The following is a 19615-nucleotide window of genomic DNA, read 5'->3' as shown; positions in this document are numbered from 1 at the left end:
AGCGCAACATATACGCACGTACACAGACACACACGAAACAAAAGTAAACGTCCGTTACCTTTGCCAAGATGCGTATTAATGCTCATATAACGCGCCGTGCCGGTGAGACTCTTGTGTTCCCGATACGGTATATGCTTGTTCGTCTCCAGGTCTATATACTCTTTGGCTAGTCCAAAATCGATTATGTGAATGATTTTTTCCCGCTTAGTAGTGGATCGTCCTATCAGAAAATTTTCCGGCTTGATGTCGCGATATATCAAATGCCGACTATGAACGTATTCTATCCTATGGAGCTGTTGGAAAAAAAATAGATTATTTATGCATTTTATTCTACCTAATAAAATTTATAGATTTTTATTTTCGCGATACAATTTACTGTTTCAACAATTTTGAAATAACTTTTATTTCATTTTTATATTTAATATATTTAAAATTTTTTTCAGATGGTAAAAAGAAAAAAGCCGAGAGGGAGAGAGAGAAAGAGAAATAGCGAATAATCGACTGATGCTTGTGGGATTTGCCAGACCTCAAATATCCCCAGTCTGGTGTTTGAGAGAGTTAGTTCTACGGACCGAAAGTGTTGGTAATGTGACTTACGAGCTGTGTGGCAATGTTGAGAACGGTCTTGAGGGTGAACCTCCTCCCGCAGAGGTCGAAGAGATCCTCGAGACTTGGACCAAGAAGCTCCATTACCAGGGCGTTGTACTTCCCACACGGGCCGAAGTAGTACACCTCCGGTATACCCTCTATATGTGTGTTATGAACTATACCGATCGACAAAAGCAAATCACACCCCAGATCACCCCCAGTGTGTGCGATGTTATCAAGTTTGTCACAACGGAAAATGTAAAACGAAATAAGAGTGGTGTGACGGCTGTAGATTGGGCAGATATAACTCTACGACGAAAGATCCATGTTAACAACACAGTGTTAAAAATACGCGTGAGGATACATGTGATGTTTTCTGATTAATTCATCGTATGACGTGGAACACGTAGCGCGCGAGGAAAGAAAGAAAAAGTACACGATACGCGGAGCTCGCACGAAAGTTTTTGTATTATCTTGAACTGTGGTATTTTGCCAATGTTTTTCACTACCGCCGACTTTGCAGAATATATAAAACTCCCAATGGAATGTAATTTAACATTTTAAGATGTTACATCATATTTCTTTAAATAAATAATTCAAAAGTATTTTTCTTGTGGAAATAATTGTAGAGGTAATGACTAAAAATATTGTAGTACAAGATTGAGACGAAATATTTCGCTGTGTTTATCAAATGTATTATGCTGTTAGATACTCAATACTCGTTACGTACATATGGAAAATTATGAAATTGCGATAAATGACCTTTGCGCTATGGAAAAATTGACTTGCAATTGACTGAAGAATTAGCCATTAAAATGTAATGCGGGATAGCCTATATAAAAAACGTGACACATTTATTTCCCCGGCATGACACACGAGATATACATTTCCGATATAATCTCAATTCGTCTCGAGCTAACTTAGACGTGCAAAAATTATAAGTGAGATTGTTTCACATGAGATTTAGCCAATTCAGATTGTATTAAAATTAAGGTAAATTCTGTACTTCATGTTATTATATATTGCGTCACCAATTGCGGGAAGTCGGTTTGAATTGCCGGACTATTTTCTTGCAGCGTCATCGACGAAAGATTAACGACACTCTAGAGTATCGAGGATGTTTATTTGAAAGTTATCGATTTATCTCAGGCGTCGTAGAATTAATAATCTACCTTCTACTTCTTCGCCACTCATCGTAAATGTCTCTATATATTTTAACGTGAATTTTTTTTATTTCTATTCTTTTTTAGTTCCTTTTGTTTAATAGTTCAACATTTTATTCTCTAATTTCGCTTTACTTAGGTATAAATTTATGTCTTCATTTTTTAATTACATGATCTTAAACGTAATAGCGTGAAAACGATACTCACCATGTGTACCTAATAATTTGTAAAACCTATATTCTAAATGTAGCTGTGGTGCCTTTGACTTCATTGGTTCCTACAACAGCAAGCGAATAAGAGAGCCCGTCAGCGGAAGTTCGTCGAGTTTTTTTACGTGTATCGTGTCACATAAAAATAAAACGTGTATTTCTTACTCACCATTTTAATTGCTACGTGCTCATTATTGTACAGGTTCTTCCCTGTAAAGAGAAAGAAAAGTCGATAAGTATTGTAAACGGCATAATAGCGGAGGAGAGAGAGAGTACCGGGATAAATTATAACGGAGAATTCCCGTGGGTGAGCGAGGCCGGGTTATTATTATAGCAAGGCTCTGGGCACAATTTTCCCTTCTAAAGTAGCTGATTCAATTCGCGTGTACAATGGCGCATTAGTACCATTGCTACGTGATGTTTCATGGATTACGTCCCGATGACAATATGATTGCGCGATAATTAAATGCCGCGCGATAGCTCGCTACTGATTGCAGTCAACGTGAGAAAATTAGATCGTCGAGATCGGCCTGTGGTACACGCGGTCACTGTGGAATTATGGTCGTCGGCTGTGAAATGTTCGCGTAAACTTATCGGAGAGATGTTCCATTTAATACAATCGCGTGCACAGCGATTAATCCGATAATTTGCAACTGTTTTCAAATAAGCATCGGATAGCAGTAAAGCTGCGAGGATTGCGATACCGAGAGACGTGAGGTAGTAAATTTAAGCCGATTGAGAACAAATTTTTGACAAACACAAAGTAATTGGGTAGCTGATCGATATCATAACATTGATGAGCACAAAAGCCAAAACAATCTAATCGTTTTCTAATTAAAAATGAGTCTTATTCATTCGCAGCTTCATGCTGATTTCTTGTGTAATTTTATATATAATAAATCATATAAAATAAATTGTATCTTTAGAATATAAAACGCAACATTGTTTTAAGTTGAGTACCAGTCAAGTAATTACCAAATTAATACTATTTTTCTATCATAAATCTAAATAGCAATGTAAATGTAAAAATATAAAAATAAAACTTGTAATACAATTATTACATATTTCTGCATATAAAATTTGATGATGAAGAGACGTACGGAATATACGAAACACTCTACGTTACAAAGAGAAAATTTTTGAAAATAATATCTAGCAGTTAACATTAAATTTAATTTCATAAACATATGGAGAGGCGTAATCAGTGCACGTGACTTATGAAGAAACGACGAAGCAGTCAATTTTGTTGAAAGCTGCAGAAGCCGGCTAAAGCACAAAATTCAATATTGTTACGGTTTTTTTATACGGAAAGGCTTCGCCGCGAATCTAATAAATGAAACGCACGTGTGCACTAAGTAGCGTGTTTACTCATTTCGCTAATAAGTTAAGAATCGTCGAACGTCATATGATCGAACGGTATAACAAAGGATATAAGCAACGAATAGCATCATGTCACAGAGTTGCGCGACTTGCACAATATTATTAGAAAATTAAAAAAAAAAAGAGAAAGAAGATAACTTGAAAAATGCAAAGAGTGTAAAGCAAAGATAAGAAAAATGCGCAGAAGAGCTACAAGTCTTATCATTTAATCCTTCGAATCCTTTCTCCTCGGGATTTACCTAGAGAATCGAGAATTTTATCTCTTAAAATTACCAGCACGGCTGGAACCGTGTGCTGTTCTTTTTTTTTTTTAAAACAAGCAAATATAAAGTATAGTGCGTTTCTCGTATTCGCGAGCAATCCTCTATCCGGATAACGCTCAGTAGTCATAAACCAACGACGAGGATAATATCACGCATCGTTGACGCTATTTGACGTCCACGTAAGAAAAATGAAGCACTCGGAGGCCTCGTCGTTCGCTCGTCGCTCGAACGAAAGCACATTCCTGCGGCCACTTGCGCACCTACCTGCAAAGACATAAAGGATGCGGGCCGGAACGCACGAACGAACGAACGAACGAAACTCTTCGCCAGAAGCGAAGGTCAATGACTCGCTCGCTCGCTTGCTCGCGTGCGCGCGCGCGCGCGTACACGCGCGCGTTCTGCAATTAGCGGTTCGATACTTTCGCGGTAATTAGCGCGACGGCCGCGCTTCTTCCGCCGTTTTATTCCTCGCTCGCTCGCTTCACTCTGTCGTCGATGCGCGCCGCCGATTATTTCGGATAAAGGTGGCCACGCCCTTGTATATAGGACCAGCTGTCGCATCGCCGCCTCTCGACCGACCCTGCGACCGCGGAGGACCCGTGGCTTCCTCGACCGAAAGCGCCGGTGACGCCGTCGAATACAGATATTGCAAAGATGTCAATAATCGTCCTCGGCCGCGTTACACGGTCACGCGACCTGCTCAATCTTTTCCCTTGAAATCACTTTCTATTTTCCCTTTTTTTTTTAATATTAATTATAACAGTGATTCTTAGAGGAAATCGAGATGTCGACGATAGTGGCAATAACGGTGACGATGTAAAATAAATTGTAATTAGCAGTTAACATTGCGATTCATTATATTAATTTAACGTGCCCTTATCAGGACGATCTTTCTCAGGCCTTTCGTGATGTTAGTTTTGTTATAGACGTCTCCGCGGTTCGCTCCTCTATGTTATTATATAAAATAAATTTTATTTTACTGTTACCACTTCTAATTACAAGAATACAGATATATTGTAAGGAAATCGACGTTATTTAATCACCTGAAAGTTATGTACTTTCGCAGAAGTGTCTATAAATATATTTTTCGCTCTGAGCATATCGAATCAATAATTTTCTTAAGCAAGGAGATAATCGTGAAATATAATCGTTTACGCTCGTATATATATATATATATATATATATATATATATATATATATATATAATAAAATAGCAATATTGATAATGACGTAAAACGAGTCACGATCGATGGTATAAAATAAAGTGTTGCGTACGAAATAATGGTCGCATTTTTGCACGACACGTCCGTGGTAACTCGACGCGCGTTAAGGGAACGATCGATTGAACCCGGCCGTAAAGAGCCACCGAGAGGATCCTTTCATCGAGCGGCCGCTCTTCGTGGATATAACCAGTCTTACCGGTGCGAACGGGTGCCGCACGGCGAGGAGAGCACAGGCAAAAATTGCTACGACAGAGAGCGTGGAAAACTATCGACCTGACACCGAGCGCGAGTCCCTACGAATGCGACGGAGACCCGTCAGACAAAAAAAAAAAAAAAAAAGACATCGGGAAGGGTCGTCATATCCTGCCTGAGCGAGTACTAAAGAAAGCCGGGGGTTCTCTCGGATGTTAACAAGCTTATTTCGGCGATTGAGATAAGCAGGAGAATACGTGACTCAACATCCTAATGTGTCCCCAAAACTGATGAAAAGTGATGGATGTATTTTCGAAAAATTTGAAGCGATTTAATTTTTAAAGCCTTCGATCCTCTACACTGTAAAAAAAAGTCAGTAAATTTACATATAATAGATGTAAAAATTACACGATTAGTCCCGTAAATATAAAAAATTATGTAATTTTATAAAAATTATGTAACACCACAAAAAATATGTAGATTTGCTTCTATTGAATAAATGTATCTTATTTCATGCGGAAAATTACGCATATAACAGAATATTTAAATATAATTATCTAAGTTTTTGTAACATTACGTAATAATATTCCATATATCGCTGTGAAATATAATGCGATTAACATTCACTGTGCATGCGTGAAAACTCTGCCCACTTAGCATCACTATGTGCGGATGTAATAAGTAGTAATTCTATTGTTTACATGTATGATAGAGAGACAATATTTGAATGTATAATATGTAATACAATTGCAAAACGTATTGACCTTATCATTTCTATAACTTTTCATACATGTTGTAAATTTACTTCTGCAATTTGCTTAACTACAAATTACAAAATTAATCTTACCCTTGTGTATTGTAAATTTACAAATGCGTGGAAATTTTGAGAAAATTTTTTTACAGTGTATAATCGAATTTTTTTTAAAACTACACAACCGGTAAATGAAAAATATTGATTAAATTATTGAGATTTGAAAAACATGTGTAATTTTCAAATCGCATGGCGAAAAAGCTTAAATTCCCAAGTTCTCGGACATGTAAAAAATTAAGAATATATTTCTGATATCGGCAGCTTAGATCTTTTTTCTTTAACGTTGCTCACTCGCGTACGCTCTCGCTCTTTACATTTTGCTTGTTTTCAGAAGGTCTCCTCTACAAGGCTAAGATAAACGCTAAGATAAACGGTTCGCACTAATGCCACTACGACGACTACTAATAGGAAATCCGGCCCTGATCCCACCCCTTTCTGCCGTCTTCTTTTCGTCCACGGTCTCGTCGACCACCTTCTCCTCTCTCGCTTAATCTGCGATTAACGCACGAACACACGGAGACAATGAGAAAGACAAAGAGGATGTTGAAAGGATTGGAGCCGGACAGGCATGAGAAGGGAGTGTGCGTCGCGGCGTGCAAAATGCACACGCATATGCATCCCCCTTGCACGGCTTCGCCGAGGGTATATCCCTACCGCGAAGTATGCACAGAGACTGCGCGCGGGAGGATTAACCCTTTAGCTACTCTGCAACTACCGGAAAAGCATCCGGGAGAAAGTGCGTGATGCCTCGGGTATCTTGCATATACTCCATCTGGCTAAAATTGCAAAGCAGAGTAGCGAAAGTAACAAGGGGAAAAAAAATTGTAACAGTATACACATAACTATTGCAAGTTTTTCCAATGGAAAAATATATCAAATTCACCCCGGTATTTTCCTCTTCTCTAAAACTTTAATGCAAAGATTGCTTCAATCGTCGCAACGTCGTCAAGTAAGCAGAAAATGACGTGCCGTAGACATTTTAATTCTTAGCTACGTTTTACGATCGACCTATTCGCGACAATTTAACAGACAATAGAGATTGAACGTTCTAATCGGTTTAGGACTAAAGCCATAGCGCAGACTCATTTTGACCATCCTGTGCCAAGTTTCAAAGTTAATCACCTTGAGGTAAGTTGAGACAGTTACAGCGCGAGATTAGATCACACGTATCGTAGGTACTTGCGCATCAATGTATTTCATTTTGACGCTTGGCACGAATCCATCAGGATGAATTTTCGTCCAAATTCGCACTCGCTGTAGCCTTGAGCGTACACAGCAGTTATTAGACTTTAACGTTTCTTGAAGGAAAATGTATTGGGTGAAAAAATAAAAGTAGTTTGTCTTTGAGTTAACAAAAGGTTTAAGAATTTGAAAAATAATTTGTCCTGTTTTGTTTTAAACGTATGATAGTTAAAAACGCAATTTCTTAAAAAAATATAGTGAATAAAAAAATATATAGTTTTTGAAAAAAATAAAAGATTTAAGATTAATCGCTTCATATAATTCTTTTTGTATACATTAAATGTGTGCCGCTACTTTACTAATTATTCTGCGAATGTTTCACGAAATTTAAAAAAAGATTGGATTAATGTAAAACAATGAAATAAATTTAAATTATTTTACAAATGTAATATAATTTTGTGAAATAATTCCGTAATACGAGTTCCGCTTTGCTGGTCGCTTCGGAACCGTTTATTCTATTATTACGATGCTCCGGCTGATGACTCCAGTTACAGTAATATCTGCCGTCGCAAATTTCGGGAAGGATCGATATCGCGCGACAAGAGGACAGATTACGGAGCTAAAGGAGCAAATAGACGACGCAAAATGCAGCGACGTGTATTTATAAATAACCAAAACATATCGCCATCCATAATTTCTGCAGAAGACTGCGAGGAAAAAAAGTGTGAGTTTGCGCAAAAACTCAATAAATAACTGACGGTTTAATTTATTTTTCTTCTTGTAAGTCACGGCACTCAGTTTCTCGGCTATAATGTCGAAAAACCGATAATTTTAAACTCATCGTCTCCCCTTTCTTAGGTACTTAAATATTTACGAGAATACTGCCGTGGCATGTTAATAGCGAGTAAACTACTCCTGGAGAATCGTATCTTATTACGGAGTGATTAAAAAGAACGCGTCATCCAGATATTGCGCGATTTTGCAAGTCGTACGCACATTTTATCAGAGATTGATAGCGGTTTCTGAGAAGATAATCGAAATCGTATTGAATCGTTTCGTTGACGCCACGCGATACACAGTTACTGACATTGGAGTATCGCGGTCGTTCCGCAACAATGATGACGAAGTAAATAGATGTACAAATGAAGATTAATTGTATTCGTTTATCAAATCGATTCCTTATAATTGCACTCAATTCGTATTTACTCATTAAATGTCATTTAGTGTCTAAGCTTGTATGTGTCTAAGCTTTGGCAACTTCCTTGTCGTGAAAGCGTATAAGAGATTCTCTACTTTTGTTACCTAAGAGAACCTAAGTTCTATTAGGTAACAAAACTTTGTCGTCGTTGAAGTATCCAAGTAAACTTTCGACGGTATAAATAGTATGACGAATGCTTTACATACAATTGTAAATTTGATATCATTTCTCTTCACCCAGAGAAAAGTTACGTTTGAATTGATGAAATCGTTCCTTTAACTTGTTTTTTTTTTTAATTGAAGTGAAAATAACCTTGAGGAAAATAAAAATATATTTGATCTCAAGAAGTAACGTTATTAGCCTCTTTCAAAGCAAATAAATTATTTGTTTAATTTAAACAAATATATTTTACAAATATATTTTTTCATTTAAAAAAAGATTTGCATTGCACAACCAATATTTTATTGGTTTTAATGAAAAAAACAACCAAAAAATTTCTTCAAATCAAAGAAACTTCTTTAACCGTAGTATAGTAATTTACAAATTTCTTTGATTCAAACAAATATTTTTTGTTCACCAACCGTCGCATGTGGAATAAAATAATAATTTTACGCTGAGGATGATTCAAACCAGAGGATCGAAACATCTGTAATAATAATTGCTTGTTAATTACATTAATTCTCACACGAACATCTTGTGTTGGCACTCACGACATTAATTAATATTTTGAAATATTTTTTGATTCGAAGAAACTTTTCTCTGAATCTTAATCGTGTCTGTATTTCCTCTGTTTTTTTCTGAAAAATATTTTTTTGCGTTCTCGCATAATTATTTCTTACTTCCATCCATTACAAAGTATTAACATACTGAATATTTTATCGTTGTTAAATAGATTGAATGAAAGAGTTGGCAATATATGTATAATACGTCGCTGCTGCGTGCTGTTGCGTCATGCGGATGCTCCTGCGAAATCACAGTGAAAATACGATGGTTAGCGAGGCCGACAAAAAGGAACAGAAGCCAATGAAACGCGAAATAATTATTTCATTGACGTACAAGTAGACGGACAAAACGACTCAAGGAGTAGATAAATTGTATAAGAACTTATCATTAATACGATAATAACGATGATATCTAATTATAAACGAAAGAGAATTTATAGCACACAGAAACAGTCATTAAGCAACGTCATTTTTTTTTCCATCCATCATTTCACGAAACAAAAATAGAATAATTGCGATATTATGTAAGTGGCGTAGTAATTTTCTTAATTTAAGTCTTTTATTGATTCTATCTTGCTATCGCAAAATCCTGGCGGACATTTCTCGCGTGACGGAGAAGGATATCCTGAAAAACTACTTTTGCGTCTTATTTCGTAGATTATATTAGTCTATTTGTAATGGTATTATCATTACGAACGCTAGGAATTTCTTTCGCGCTGTAGGGGAATGTATAATGGAGAGTGCGCAAGGGAGAGGATAATTTCGAAAGCATGGCAGACCGATGTAGGACCTTGAGAATCCCTCGGCAGTCGACGTATGTCTTCTCCGACCGTTACTAGGGGCAGCTGTCCGCCGCCGTGAAACGCTACGAACTGGCAACGCTCGATGTTACGGGCTTCGAGAGAGAAATGGCATAAAGTAGGTATGGTTGATGGTTCCCCAGGGCACTAAGGCGAGCAACGGAAAAACGTGCGTTAGAGCGACGGAGCGAGCAACAGAGGAGACGGTGGCTGCAGGTGTTGCGTACGAAACGTCGAATCGGACGACACGTGCAATTCGACGCGTCTGTTGAATGTTGATGCCAAAAGCTATCGAGCTATGCTAAAATACAAATTATTTCCGCCTAAACGCTTTAATATTTGTAATGCAAATACCGATAAAAATATTATTTCGAAATTATTATTATTATTATTATAAGCAGCGCATTTAGACGTAACTCGTAACTGTGTGAAAAATTAGAAATTACAATTTCAAGATTTCGTAAAAACACCGCGTGAATAAAAAATCTACATTATTTATCTTGCCATTGCAGAAAATTGCGACATTTTTTTATGCCGCATTAAGTCCATCATAAAGTTAGTATCAGTAAAATCGATATTTAATACATTTAATAAAAATAAAAAAAGTGCTATCAGTAGTAGCGTTCAGTCAAGTTTTTGCTTAATAGAAAATCTATCCCATTGACCCAAGAGCACTTTTCAAGTTTTGCGTGTGTTTTTCTATATATATATATATATGCGTTTGTGGCGCGGTAACTGTTCCATTAAATTAATTTGAGCCAGGGAGAGCCAATAATACGGATTACGACTATGCGGCGAAAATAGGACGACGTATTTATTAACGCAGAAGTTTTCGGCACTGATTTAAGGACTCGGTGGTAATTTCCGCGCGACGATCCGTCACCCGAGGGCCGCATGGGACTATTTTTAACCTTCACTTGCAACGATAACGACAAGAGTTAACGCCTGTGGAAGAACGTGTGCGGAAGATATGAAGAAAAGGGAAAACGGCGGATCGATAAGCACGGCCGACGATCGTCGCGCGATTAGAACGGCTGTCGATTTATTTGTCGCGAATGTAGATAACACCTTATTTCTCGGCTAATGTCGGACAGACTTTTAATCAAGATGACTCGTAATTGTTGAGATATTTAATATACAAATTTCACGAACGAAATAGTGTCGTATTTAATTTTGATTACATTTTGATAAGAAAACATTGAAATTTTTTAGACGATATCCTAGCAGTAAAAATTATGATCCAACATGAAATATATTCTATGATGTTTATGCGTCAACAGTAATACGAGACGTTCCGCATTCCGACTTCATCCTCATTAGAAGCTCTTCGATCTGCCCCTCCCTTCTCCCTTTTATCACCTTTTCATTACCGAGAATACAGGATGTCCCACTTTTACCGTATCATTTTTAGTAGAAATTTCTTTGATCGTTTCGTAACGGATTCTACAAAAATTATGGAGACCATATCGTCGTATTTTTCTGCATATATTTTCATAATTAAGTCTCGTATTAATCTGTATTTGAATTTAATCAAGCAGCGTAAGTCACCGATTTCATTTCGTAAGATCACGTTTATCAATTTTTTTCTAATCATTGATCACTCGAAAGTTATGCCCGTCATTTCGATCTTTCTCTTGGAGAAAAAATTCCAAATTGGCCGGAGAATCTATCACAATAAAAAATAATTGCGACCAAAGTGGGACGCGCTCTATGATTCTTATTGACTCCAAATTGACCGGATAATCTATCGTTGGAAAATAACACGATAGAAATGGTACTCTGTATGCCGCGCTGCGCGATAGCATGCGACCCATTTCCACCCTCGCGTAAGTCAGCCAGGGACGAAGAGAATAGAGGGCTGGGTGTAATTAGCACTCAGACTCTCACCGAGCTTCGAGCGTTAATGGGAAACACGACGTCGCCGGATGTCGTTGGGTTCTGGACGAATTCAATTTCGATCGCGTAGTCTTCGGGCGACAACGCCGAAGCGACAGAGAGAGACTTTCTGGCAAAAAATGAGTACGCGTTTGCACTTCGATTCGATAGTCCCTCTTCATTAAGGATGTATGAGTCAAAACGTTACCAAAAAAAAAAATAAAAAAATTCATAGAATAGTATTACGTTTCAGTATCTATGTAAAATTTGAACACAATTCACTTATTGGTTTAGAAGTAATTTAATTTTTTGTTTAACTCTTGATTCTTCATGTTCTGCAGTACTTACTTACTTGCAATAATAAAACTAAAAAATATTAGTGCGTGCAATAATTCATTTAGATCCACTTACTCGTTTAAAAGTTATTTATTTAAAATTGCTGCAAAATATAGTGATTTTCGCTGTTAATACTATTATAAATCACATTTTTTGTCGATTAGAATAAACCCAGAGAAAACTTCAGTTTTTTTTTCGATAACTTTTATCCCGTATCATGTAGCCAAAACATTTTAAACACGTTTATTGGACGCTATAGCGATAGCTTGATCCAAAAAGAGAAGCGAGTTTTTTTCATTCTCAATAATGAAAATTGAATCTTGATAACAGTTTCCATGTATATCAAGTTTAAAGCGCGCAAATATCAGAGAACCTGTTTTCGTCGGATTAAATAGCAAACAAAAAAATTAATTAAGAGGAAGATGATCTTCAGTTTTGGAGTCACGGCATTACACATTAATATTCCGCAAACAGCTCAAAATGTATTTTGAAATAACAAAGGTCGCGAACAGGCTGCGCAGTGTTTTGCAAAATCTTCGCCTACAGAAATGAATATCTCTTTTCACAGCTAGAATTTTGATGTGCTCCGCGATACGTCTTGTGCATCCGCGAATAGTGGCGTGTAATGAAACTAAAGTCCGATAGCGACGGCGGTGATGGCGAATAAAAAAAAGTGCGCGCGATCGACCTAGATATATCGTCGAGTGTGAACGTGCACCCGCGTCCCGCGTGCGAATAATGAAAACCATTAAAAATTGATCGTGAATTCGCTCGCATTTCTGATCATGCGCGCGTCCGATAAAGCAATATTTGTAAATAAATTTGCAACGGTGTTAAACGGCTATCAAGGAAACGTACGGAAAGTACGGGGATCTCGCTGCCTGCATTAGAGAGAGCGAGACCCCCGAAGGGTTTGACGATGTCGTAACTCTATTTGATCGCAATTTAGAGCGAATGCTTTCGCTTCTACGTTCCGCTAAGAGCATCTGCCTCGCATTTGCTCGCACGGCCCGTTGCTATCTGATTCGAAGCGCGAGGAAGGAAACCGAGTACACGACGCAGAGGAGCGCAACAGGTCCGATGGTACGCCCTATACAGAGCGTAAGAGTGTAAAAGCAAGAGCGAAATGTAGGACAACCGGAGGCGGAGGCGGCGGCGGCGGCGGCGGCGCTGGCCTAGGCTCCGCAATTTCGAAAATATTAAATCGGGCCGCCCGGTTGCCAGGCCAGAGTTGTCGGCGAACGAACGAACGAACGATGCGATGGCGCGATCGACCGTCGTAGACATAGGCTTAGACATGTAGGTGTGAATGTAGGTCAGGGTACCAGCACGTGCAGCGGAGTCAGGCCGCGTTACCGCCGGTGAAGAATACATCGAAGGACAGCACGGAGAGTACGGATAAGTACTCCGCCGCACGGTACTCCAATGGCAATATTCCGAGCAGGCCTCGATCATTTTCAACCGTGATGACTGTTTACCCGGAGCTCTCGGCTCTCGGGCAGAGAGAGAGAGAGAGAGACAATCTTCCAGGCAATTTCGAACTTGAATAAAAAGGCCGGACAAAGGTTAATGGACTGGTTCGTGACGAGCTCGACTCGTCGTCGAGGAGTAACGTTCGGTTCTCCTCTCGAGTACCGCGCCGATATCGATATCGTCGCGTGAAACATCACTTGGCATGAGGCAGCTATGCGTTTTGCGTCACGTATAAGTAGTGTCCCAGAACGGCCGCGCCGCCACTCCTTTCGTCTTGTGGATTCCCCTTAGATAATTTCAAGTCAATTTCTCCTCGATACTGAAACGACGGACTATGAGATCTATAAATAAGAATACGAAGAATCCTGTTGCAGTTTCTGAAGCGCAACCGCACGTAGCGTAGAGCTTACGCGTTAATAGAATTTTATTTAGACCTCATGACATTTAGCATAATTTTGCCTCTGTCTAACAAAGGCCGATTGATCGAGGGATTGCGAAGCGATCTGGAACACTCTGTATGGACGATCAAAGCTAGAATTCTACACGAAGAAAACGGGTTCTGCTGAAATATTAAAAAATTTAACTGGATATAGATCTGAAAATAACTGAGCCATCAAAATAATTACAAAAGTAATTATTTTGTTCAAACGTGATAAGCAGCGCTGCAAATAGTTTTAACATTTGAGCGAATATAATTAGTTTGATAGTCTAACAAAATTGTTTTCGTAAGGTTAACAAGCCTATGTCAGTCACAGCGGTTCTTACAATTAGTGCTGAATAATAATTTTTAAACAATAGAAAGGCTGATAACGTGCAAAAAGAAGAGAAATGCTGTTAATTAAAAATTTTTTAACTTTTAATTAAAAATTTTTTAATTAAATAATTTTTAATTTTTGCAATCTCCAACTTATTCAAACTGGCGCAACGCATATTCATCAAATTTGAAACGCAGTCATGAAGTCAAAATATGTAATATTAATGCCTTAGAAGCATCTATGAGATTCCCCCCTCTCTAAAAAAAACTAAAAAATTTTATTGTAAAAATAAAAAATTATTATTCAGCTAGAATCGCTGTGATTGATGTAAGCCTGTTAACCTTATGTTTAATTTCGTGTATCCAATGTGATTTATTATTGAAAATTATTTTTAGATTTTTCTCTCTCTCTCTCTCTCTCTCTCTCTCTTTGTCTGTCTCTCTACATCCAGCTAATCTTTTATGGCAAAACCAATTATTTCCATGTATACTGAGAGAAATTTTAACCAAATATTCAGTAAAATAATCAAATAAATTTTGTAGTTACCGGTACCAAAAACTTAATTACATTTAACAAACCATGCGTTGTAGTTGTACACGGAAAGAACAATTTTATTGTAGTGCAGTATCTAAAAATTTAATTAGATATAGATCAAAAAATAATTTAATGTTAAAGTATCAAAATAATTACAATACTGCTGCAAAAAATTTTGACATTCTAGCAACCAGCGTAAACATCCAATATAAACTTTTTAATGGTTCAATATAAATTATTTTCAGATCTATTTTTTCAGCAAAATTATTCTTTCCGTGTAATTGTATAAATGTGTCATACACGTAGTTGTATAAAAACAATTGTTTGGTTAAGGCTACAAATTGCTTTATTAAAAAAACTATATATTTAGTCGTTCTAACTATAAAATTCATTTGATCACTATTTAACTAAACGTTTGGTCTACTTCAACAAATATTTGTCTCAGTGTGGAAGCACGCGTTTAGGCCTTCGGCTAAAGAGGCCGCCGAGAAGAACTCGCTAGAATTGCTAGACCCTTCTTGGATCTGCGCTGCGAACTCTGTTCTCGGCAACAGTTTCCTCCGGTGACGGACCGCGGAACGGGGACGCGCAAAAACGTCCGACCGCCTCTCGTCGGACTATTGTTCGCGAGCGCTCGAAAAAAAAAAAGAACGCAGGAGGGCCGATCGTAGATCGCTCTCTCCGTCTCTCAGGCGCGTTTAATTTCACTCACGACTTGCACGCAGCGCTGAGCAGCGTTACCGGCCAGCGACGCTTTGTAGCTGTATTTTTAAACCTGGACGGCGTAAAACGCGTGCAATACTTAGCGAGTTCGCGCGATTATCTGAATGTATTTTCTAAAAGTGATATTTTTTTTTAATATTATTTCTTTCACCTTCCACCCCCCCCCCCCCGCTGTCCGCATTATGTATTTTTTACTATAGATGTTGAATCTTCGCGAACGCGATTCTCGGTAGACGAAGTATTGACTTTCGCATATAGGCAGGTATTCCTGGACTTTGTTGCGGATGTAAGGAGGAACAGCTATAACGAACGTTCATAAGGACGTCAGCGCGATAAATCGACCGGCGTACGTACGTTAAATCCGTTATAACATTTCGCCGACGAGCGTATCGTAAATCAAGCGGCATTTGTCATTGTACGAAGGTATTTACATTAAATGACTTAAGCGATTAATATTGATCGCCGAGGTATTCGGTGAGGCTTCGTCGGGACAGGAGAAATGATTAATGCATTAATGCCTGAACGGAAGATACGGGCGATGATACTTTTCACGAATAAACCGACGTAGAGAAAGGGAAATTGTTGCACACGACAAGGTAAGTAATTGTAACAGGCTCGGAAACGATATATAATTTGATATTGATTAATACAAGCCACGCCCCTCGGCTTAATCAGAAAACTCGGCGAAAAATCGGCTTGGAGAAAGTTGCTGCAACGACGACAACGACAACAACGACGACGACGACTACCTGCTGCAACGACATCGCGAAATCACCGGCAATCCGCGTGGGCATCAGTCATTGCCAGTTGGGTTATAACTCGAGAGCGGCGCGTGTTAAGCTGCGGAACGCGACGGCGCGGCGGCGATGCACTTGCAACGCCGCGAATGCACCGCGACGAGCGCACACATCTCATTTCGATGCGACAATGCAACGGCGCGACACTTTCAATGGGACACGCGATACAATTTTTATTCAAAGCCTATGTGTCACGGGGGAACGGGTGGGAAAGGGGGGCGAAGGACAGAGCGTGGCGGGAAGGAAATAAGTGAAAAAAGTGGCCCAGAAACACCGAAGGTGCAGCAGTTATTGTTTATTATCGTAATCGAAGAAATTGGACCGTTATCGTAAAGCGATTCTGAAATATGAATAATTCAGACGGCATGTCTAACGAAATCTATAAATTTGTAAATTTATGCTACCCGCTTCGTGATAAACGTTTTAATTACCGGATTTAATAAGATATTCGACAGCTCGCCGTACGTGTGCGCATAATTTTTTTTTATAACGATATTTGTTCGCTCATTGATTAACGTAAATTATTCGACAGAAAATATATAATAATATGTAACGTCGACTGTTCGAAGGAAATAAAAGCAATTGTTTTGCCATAATTGTGTTAAAGGGAAATTTATTTCTCCTCGTGTCTGCGCTTTGTATATATTTTACTCTAATCTAATTAAACGCAAAAAATACCATAACATGTGATTTTATTTACATCGCAATTTATGTTGCGCTATTTTATAATAGTTAATATTGAAACGCTCGCTTCATAACCATCAGATAATATTCAACAAATTGCCGATATTACGTCAATAGCGTAGCGTTTCGCTATTATTGATTCGCGTAGCACTCGTATCGTTGATTTATGAACGAGTATATATTGACTAGACTAATCGGGTTTCGCTCGATGCGGACGTCTACGCATCCGCTATACCAACGCAATAAAATAAATCAATAAAAACACTTCATCAAAGGTCTTCTTAATTCCCATGTTACCGGTCGAGTAACGCAATTAATTATAAGAAGCAAAGACTGAAAGCTCTATAGCTTAATTGTTCTCGACATTTTTTAAATTAATTGGTTTCGTCAGATCTTCATTTTCCAGTGTACTCAGTTCTCTCTCTCTCTTTTTTTTTTCATTTGATCCAAATTTATTCCTTCGTAATTTTTTAAATTCAATATTTTCACGTACCTAGATAAACATTCATTTTTTAAGCAGATATTTGCACAACGTGAGAGAACGAGAGTACAGCTGATTAAGACTTTAGATTTAAAATCTCGGAGCGTGTCTGATTCCACCGTACTAAACGCGCGAAGGAAGCGAATGTAAGAGCAGGGTTAAAAGGGCGTTGCACGGCGCGCAGTTCGTTCGTTCGTTCGTTCGTTCGTCCGTTCGTTCGCTCGGCAACGCGACCAGCCGGCAGTCTGTCGTCCTGAGTCACTCGAAGAGCGTCGAGTCGGCCGAGCAGACAGGTTGCTACGTGCCCTCGAACCTGCGGACGTGCACGCGTACGCGTGCGTGTACGCGAGAGTGAGGCGCGCGAGCGCGCGACTCTCTCGTCACGTGAGCCCATGTGTTCGTCACGTTGTATTACACTGTCGAATGAGCGCATAGTACAGCAACTAGTCATCCAAGTAACGTAAAACAAAACAAAGAAAAAGGTTTAGCCTTTGAAATTTGAAGAATTCCTAGATCATAAAACGAGTCGTTAGGTTTGGGATGTCGCGACGGGAATAACATCTTCGATGGGAGGGAAAAGAAATACAGACCGACTGGCGAAGCAATGGTGAACATGAGCGCGGTTAGGCAAATTGCAAAAGAACTGTGAATCGATGGAAGCTTTATTAATAATGTTTATACGACATTAGTGATAAAAGAGAGACACGAGTTCGCGTGACGCGGTAATTGCGTGTCTCCTACGCGTGTCTCTCCTGAAAGCTTGGACCGGTTAAAGACTGGAAAATTACCGCGACGATGACAGCTGCGCGTCGTGAAAGGCAGATACGAGAATTTGAGAGTCAGCTGGGCGGCTGCTGGGAATCAGCTGATCCGTATAAGCGGAAGTAACGCCTAATTGCGGCTCACGAGCATCAAGCGTTCACTTGAGGTACAACCGAGGCACGACTTCGTGCAAAGGGTGGGCCGGCAATTAAAATACAAACAATAAAAAGAACGGAGGGAATATACATTTTTTTCGGCAAATAAATTAAAGGTGTGTAAAGTGAGACATTTTAAGGAGATATGTTCGCTTTTCAGTAGTCTCGTTTCAAAAAAATATTCCCTTGACACTTTTCAATGTTTGAACTTTGAAAGAGCAGATTAAAGATGTAAAAGACTTGCAAGTTTTATTAACGTATAAATTGTTTTTCAAATTTTTAATGCGTTTTTTTTAAATAATATCTTTTAAAGCTATATTATCACAATAAATAATTTTATAAAAACTCGATTCACTAAAAATTTTCAGAAGATATTCGCAACATGTTCCACATGTTGGACTTTCGTCCAATCTACAATCAATTAAAAATTCCAACTTTTCGATTTTTCCGCCAAGAAAAAATTTCAAAAAAAGGAAAAAACAAAAAATCAATTTTATCTTTTAAACTTCGCCATTTTTGCAAAAAATTTTAAATTTGTACTACATTTATATAGATTAAGAATTTCTTTTAATTTTTTCAGATAATTTAAGCATCTTGAACATGGCAACAGAGCTAGTATTTATTTTTTGACACGCCTATACAGATTTACAAATAATTGCGATAATAAATACCTTTTCTAATATTTAAAACAATAAAATAAATTTTTCAAAGATTGTTTCTAAAACCTTTTAAAGTTACGTTAAATTTTAAATTTAGTTTTATTTCAAAATTAAAATATTTCATTTTAAACGAGCTTCAGAATCGAACTCGTGCTTTGCATTTCCCGGTTTTGGAAAAAAATACTCTTGTAGCGATTGTGAATGCAGACGTACATCTCTTTGAGAAAGAGAGAGCGGGGAGAATTCTCGACAGGGACGAATCGGAGCGCGCTCTTCTCAGAAGAGTCGATCAATTTTTGTCGGACGTGACCGTGGGAACGTAACCGACGGGTACGATCGACCCCCTCAGGTAGGACCGGAAGGTCGGTCTTACGTGTGTGCCACTTTGTGGCCTACGGTTTGGAATTTCGTACTTCCTGTCCTCGTACACGTATCGCGGTTCCGGCTGTCGTGCACGAAGATTGCTGCGTATGAAAAGCGGACAAGTCTTATCGTACGCGTTTAGATTTACGGAGTGAACCGTTTTCTCGATATACAGAGTGTTTCGTTTCTCTACCTTAACCCTTTAAATATTAATCGTAATGTCGATCAGTACAGTAGAGTGAGGTGGAACAACGTTGAAGAAATTAACATGTAAGATTTATGTCGA

At 38.4% G+C, this 19615-nt stretch overlaps 1 protein-coding gene and 1 long non-coding RNA gene across 11 annotated transcripts in view; one reads left to right on the top strand and one right to left on the bottom strand.

Moving 5' to 3' along the window:
* The window catches only part of LOC105194528 (casein kinase I), a 37641-nt gene that overhangs the window by 12021 nt on the left and 6005 nt on the right, over positions 1-19615 (bottom strand). For 6 of the 10 annotated variants that reach the window (XR_005574446.1, XR_005574447.1, XR_005574448.1 and 3 more), the window contains exons 2-5: positions 2130-2170; positions 1959-2028; positions 598-764; positions 59-293 (exon numbers count right to left, since the gene is read on the bottom strand). Coding sequence is in view for 5 of the 10 variants with exons in the window: in XM_011159472.3 (XP_011157774.1) it covers positions 59-293; positions 598-764; positions 1959-2028; positions 2130-2170 (513 nt within the window). In the remaining 5 variants the exon portion in view is untranslated. The remainder of the gene's footprint in view (positions 1-58; positions 294-597; positions 765-1958; positions 2029-2129; positions 2171-19615) is intronic. The other 4 variants (XR_005574450.1, XM_039447695.1, XM_011159473.3 and 1 more) reach the window with 1 other exon arrangement.
* LOC120357443 lies at positions 15730-16660 on the top strand. Its single transcript, XR_005574453.1, has 2 exons — positions 15730-16024; positions 16104-16660. It is a non-coding gene; the product is annotated as an uncharacterized LOC120357443 (long non-coding RNA).

Source organism: Solenopsis invicta, chromosome 3 (assembly GCF_016802725.1).
Source record: "Solenopsis invicta isolate M01_SB chromosome 3, UNIL_Sinv_3.0, whole genome shotgun sequence".
Classification (NCBI taxonomy): domain Eukaryota; kingdom Metazoa; phylum Arthropoda; class Insecta; order Hymenoptera; family Formicidae; genus Solenopsis; species Solenopsis invicta.
The sequence above is the reverse complement of the archived record's forward strand: the minus strand, read 5'-3'. Positions and strand labels throughout refer to the sequence as shown.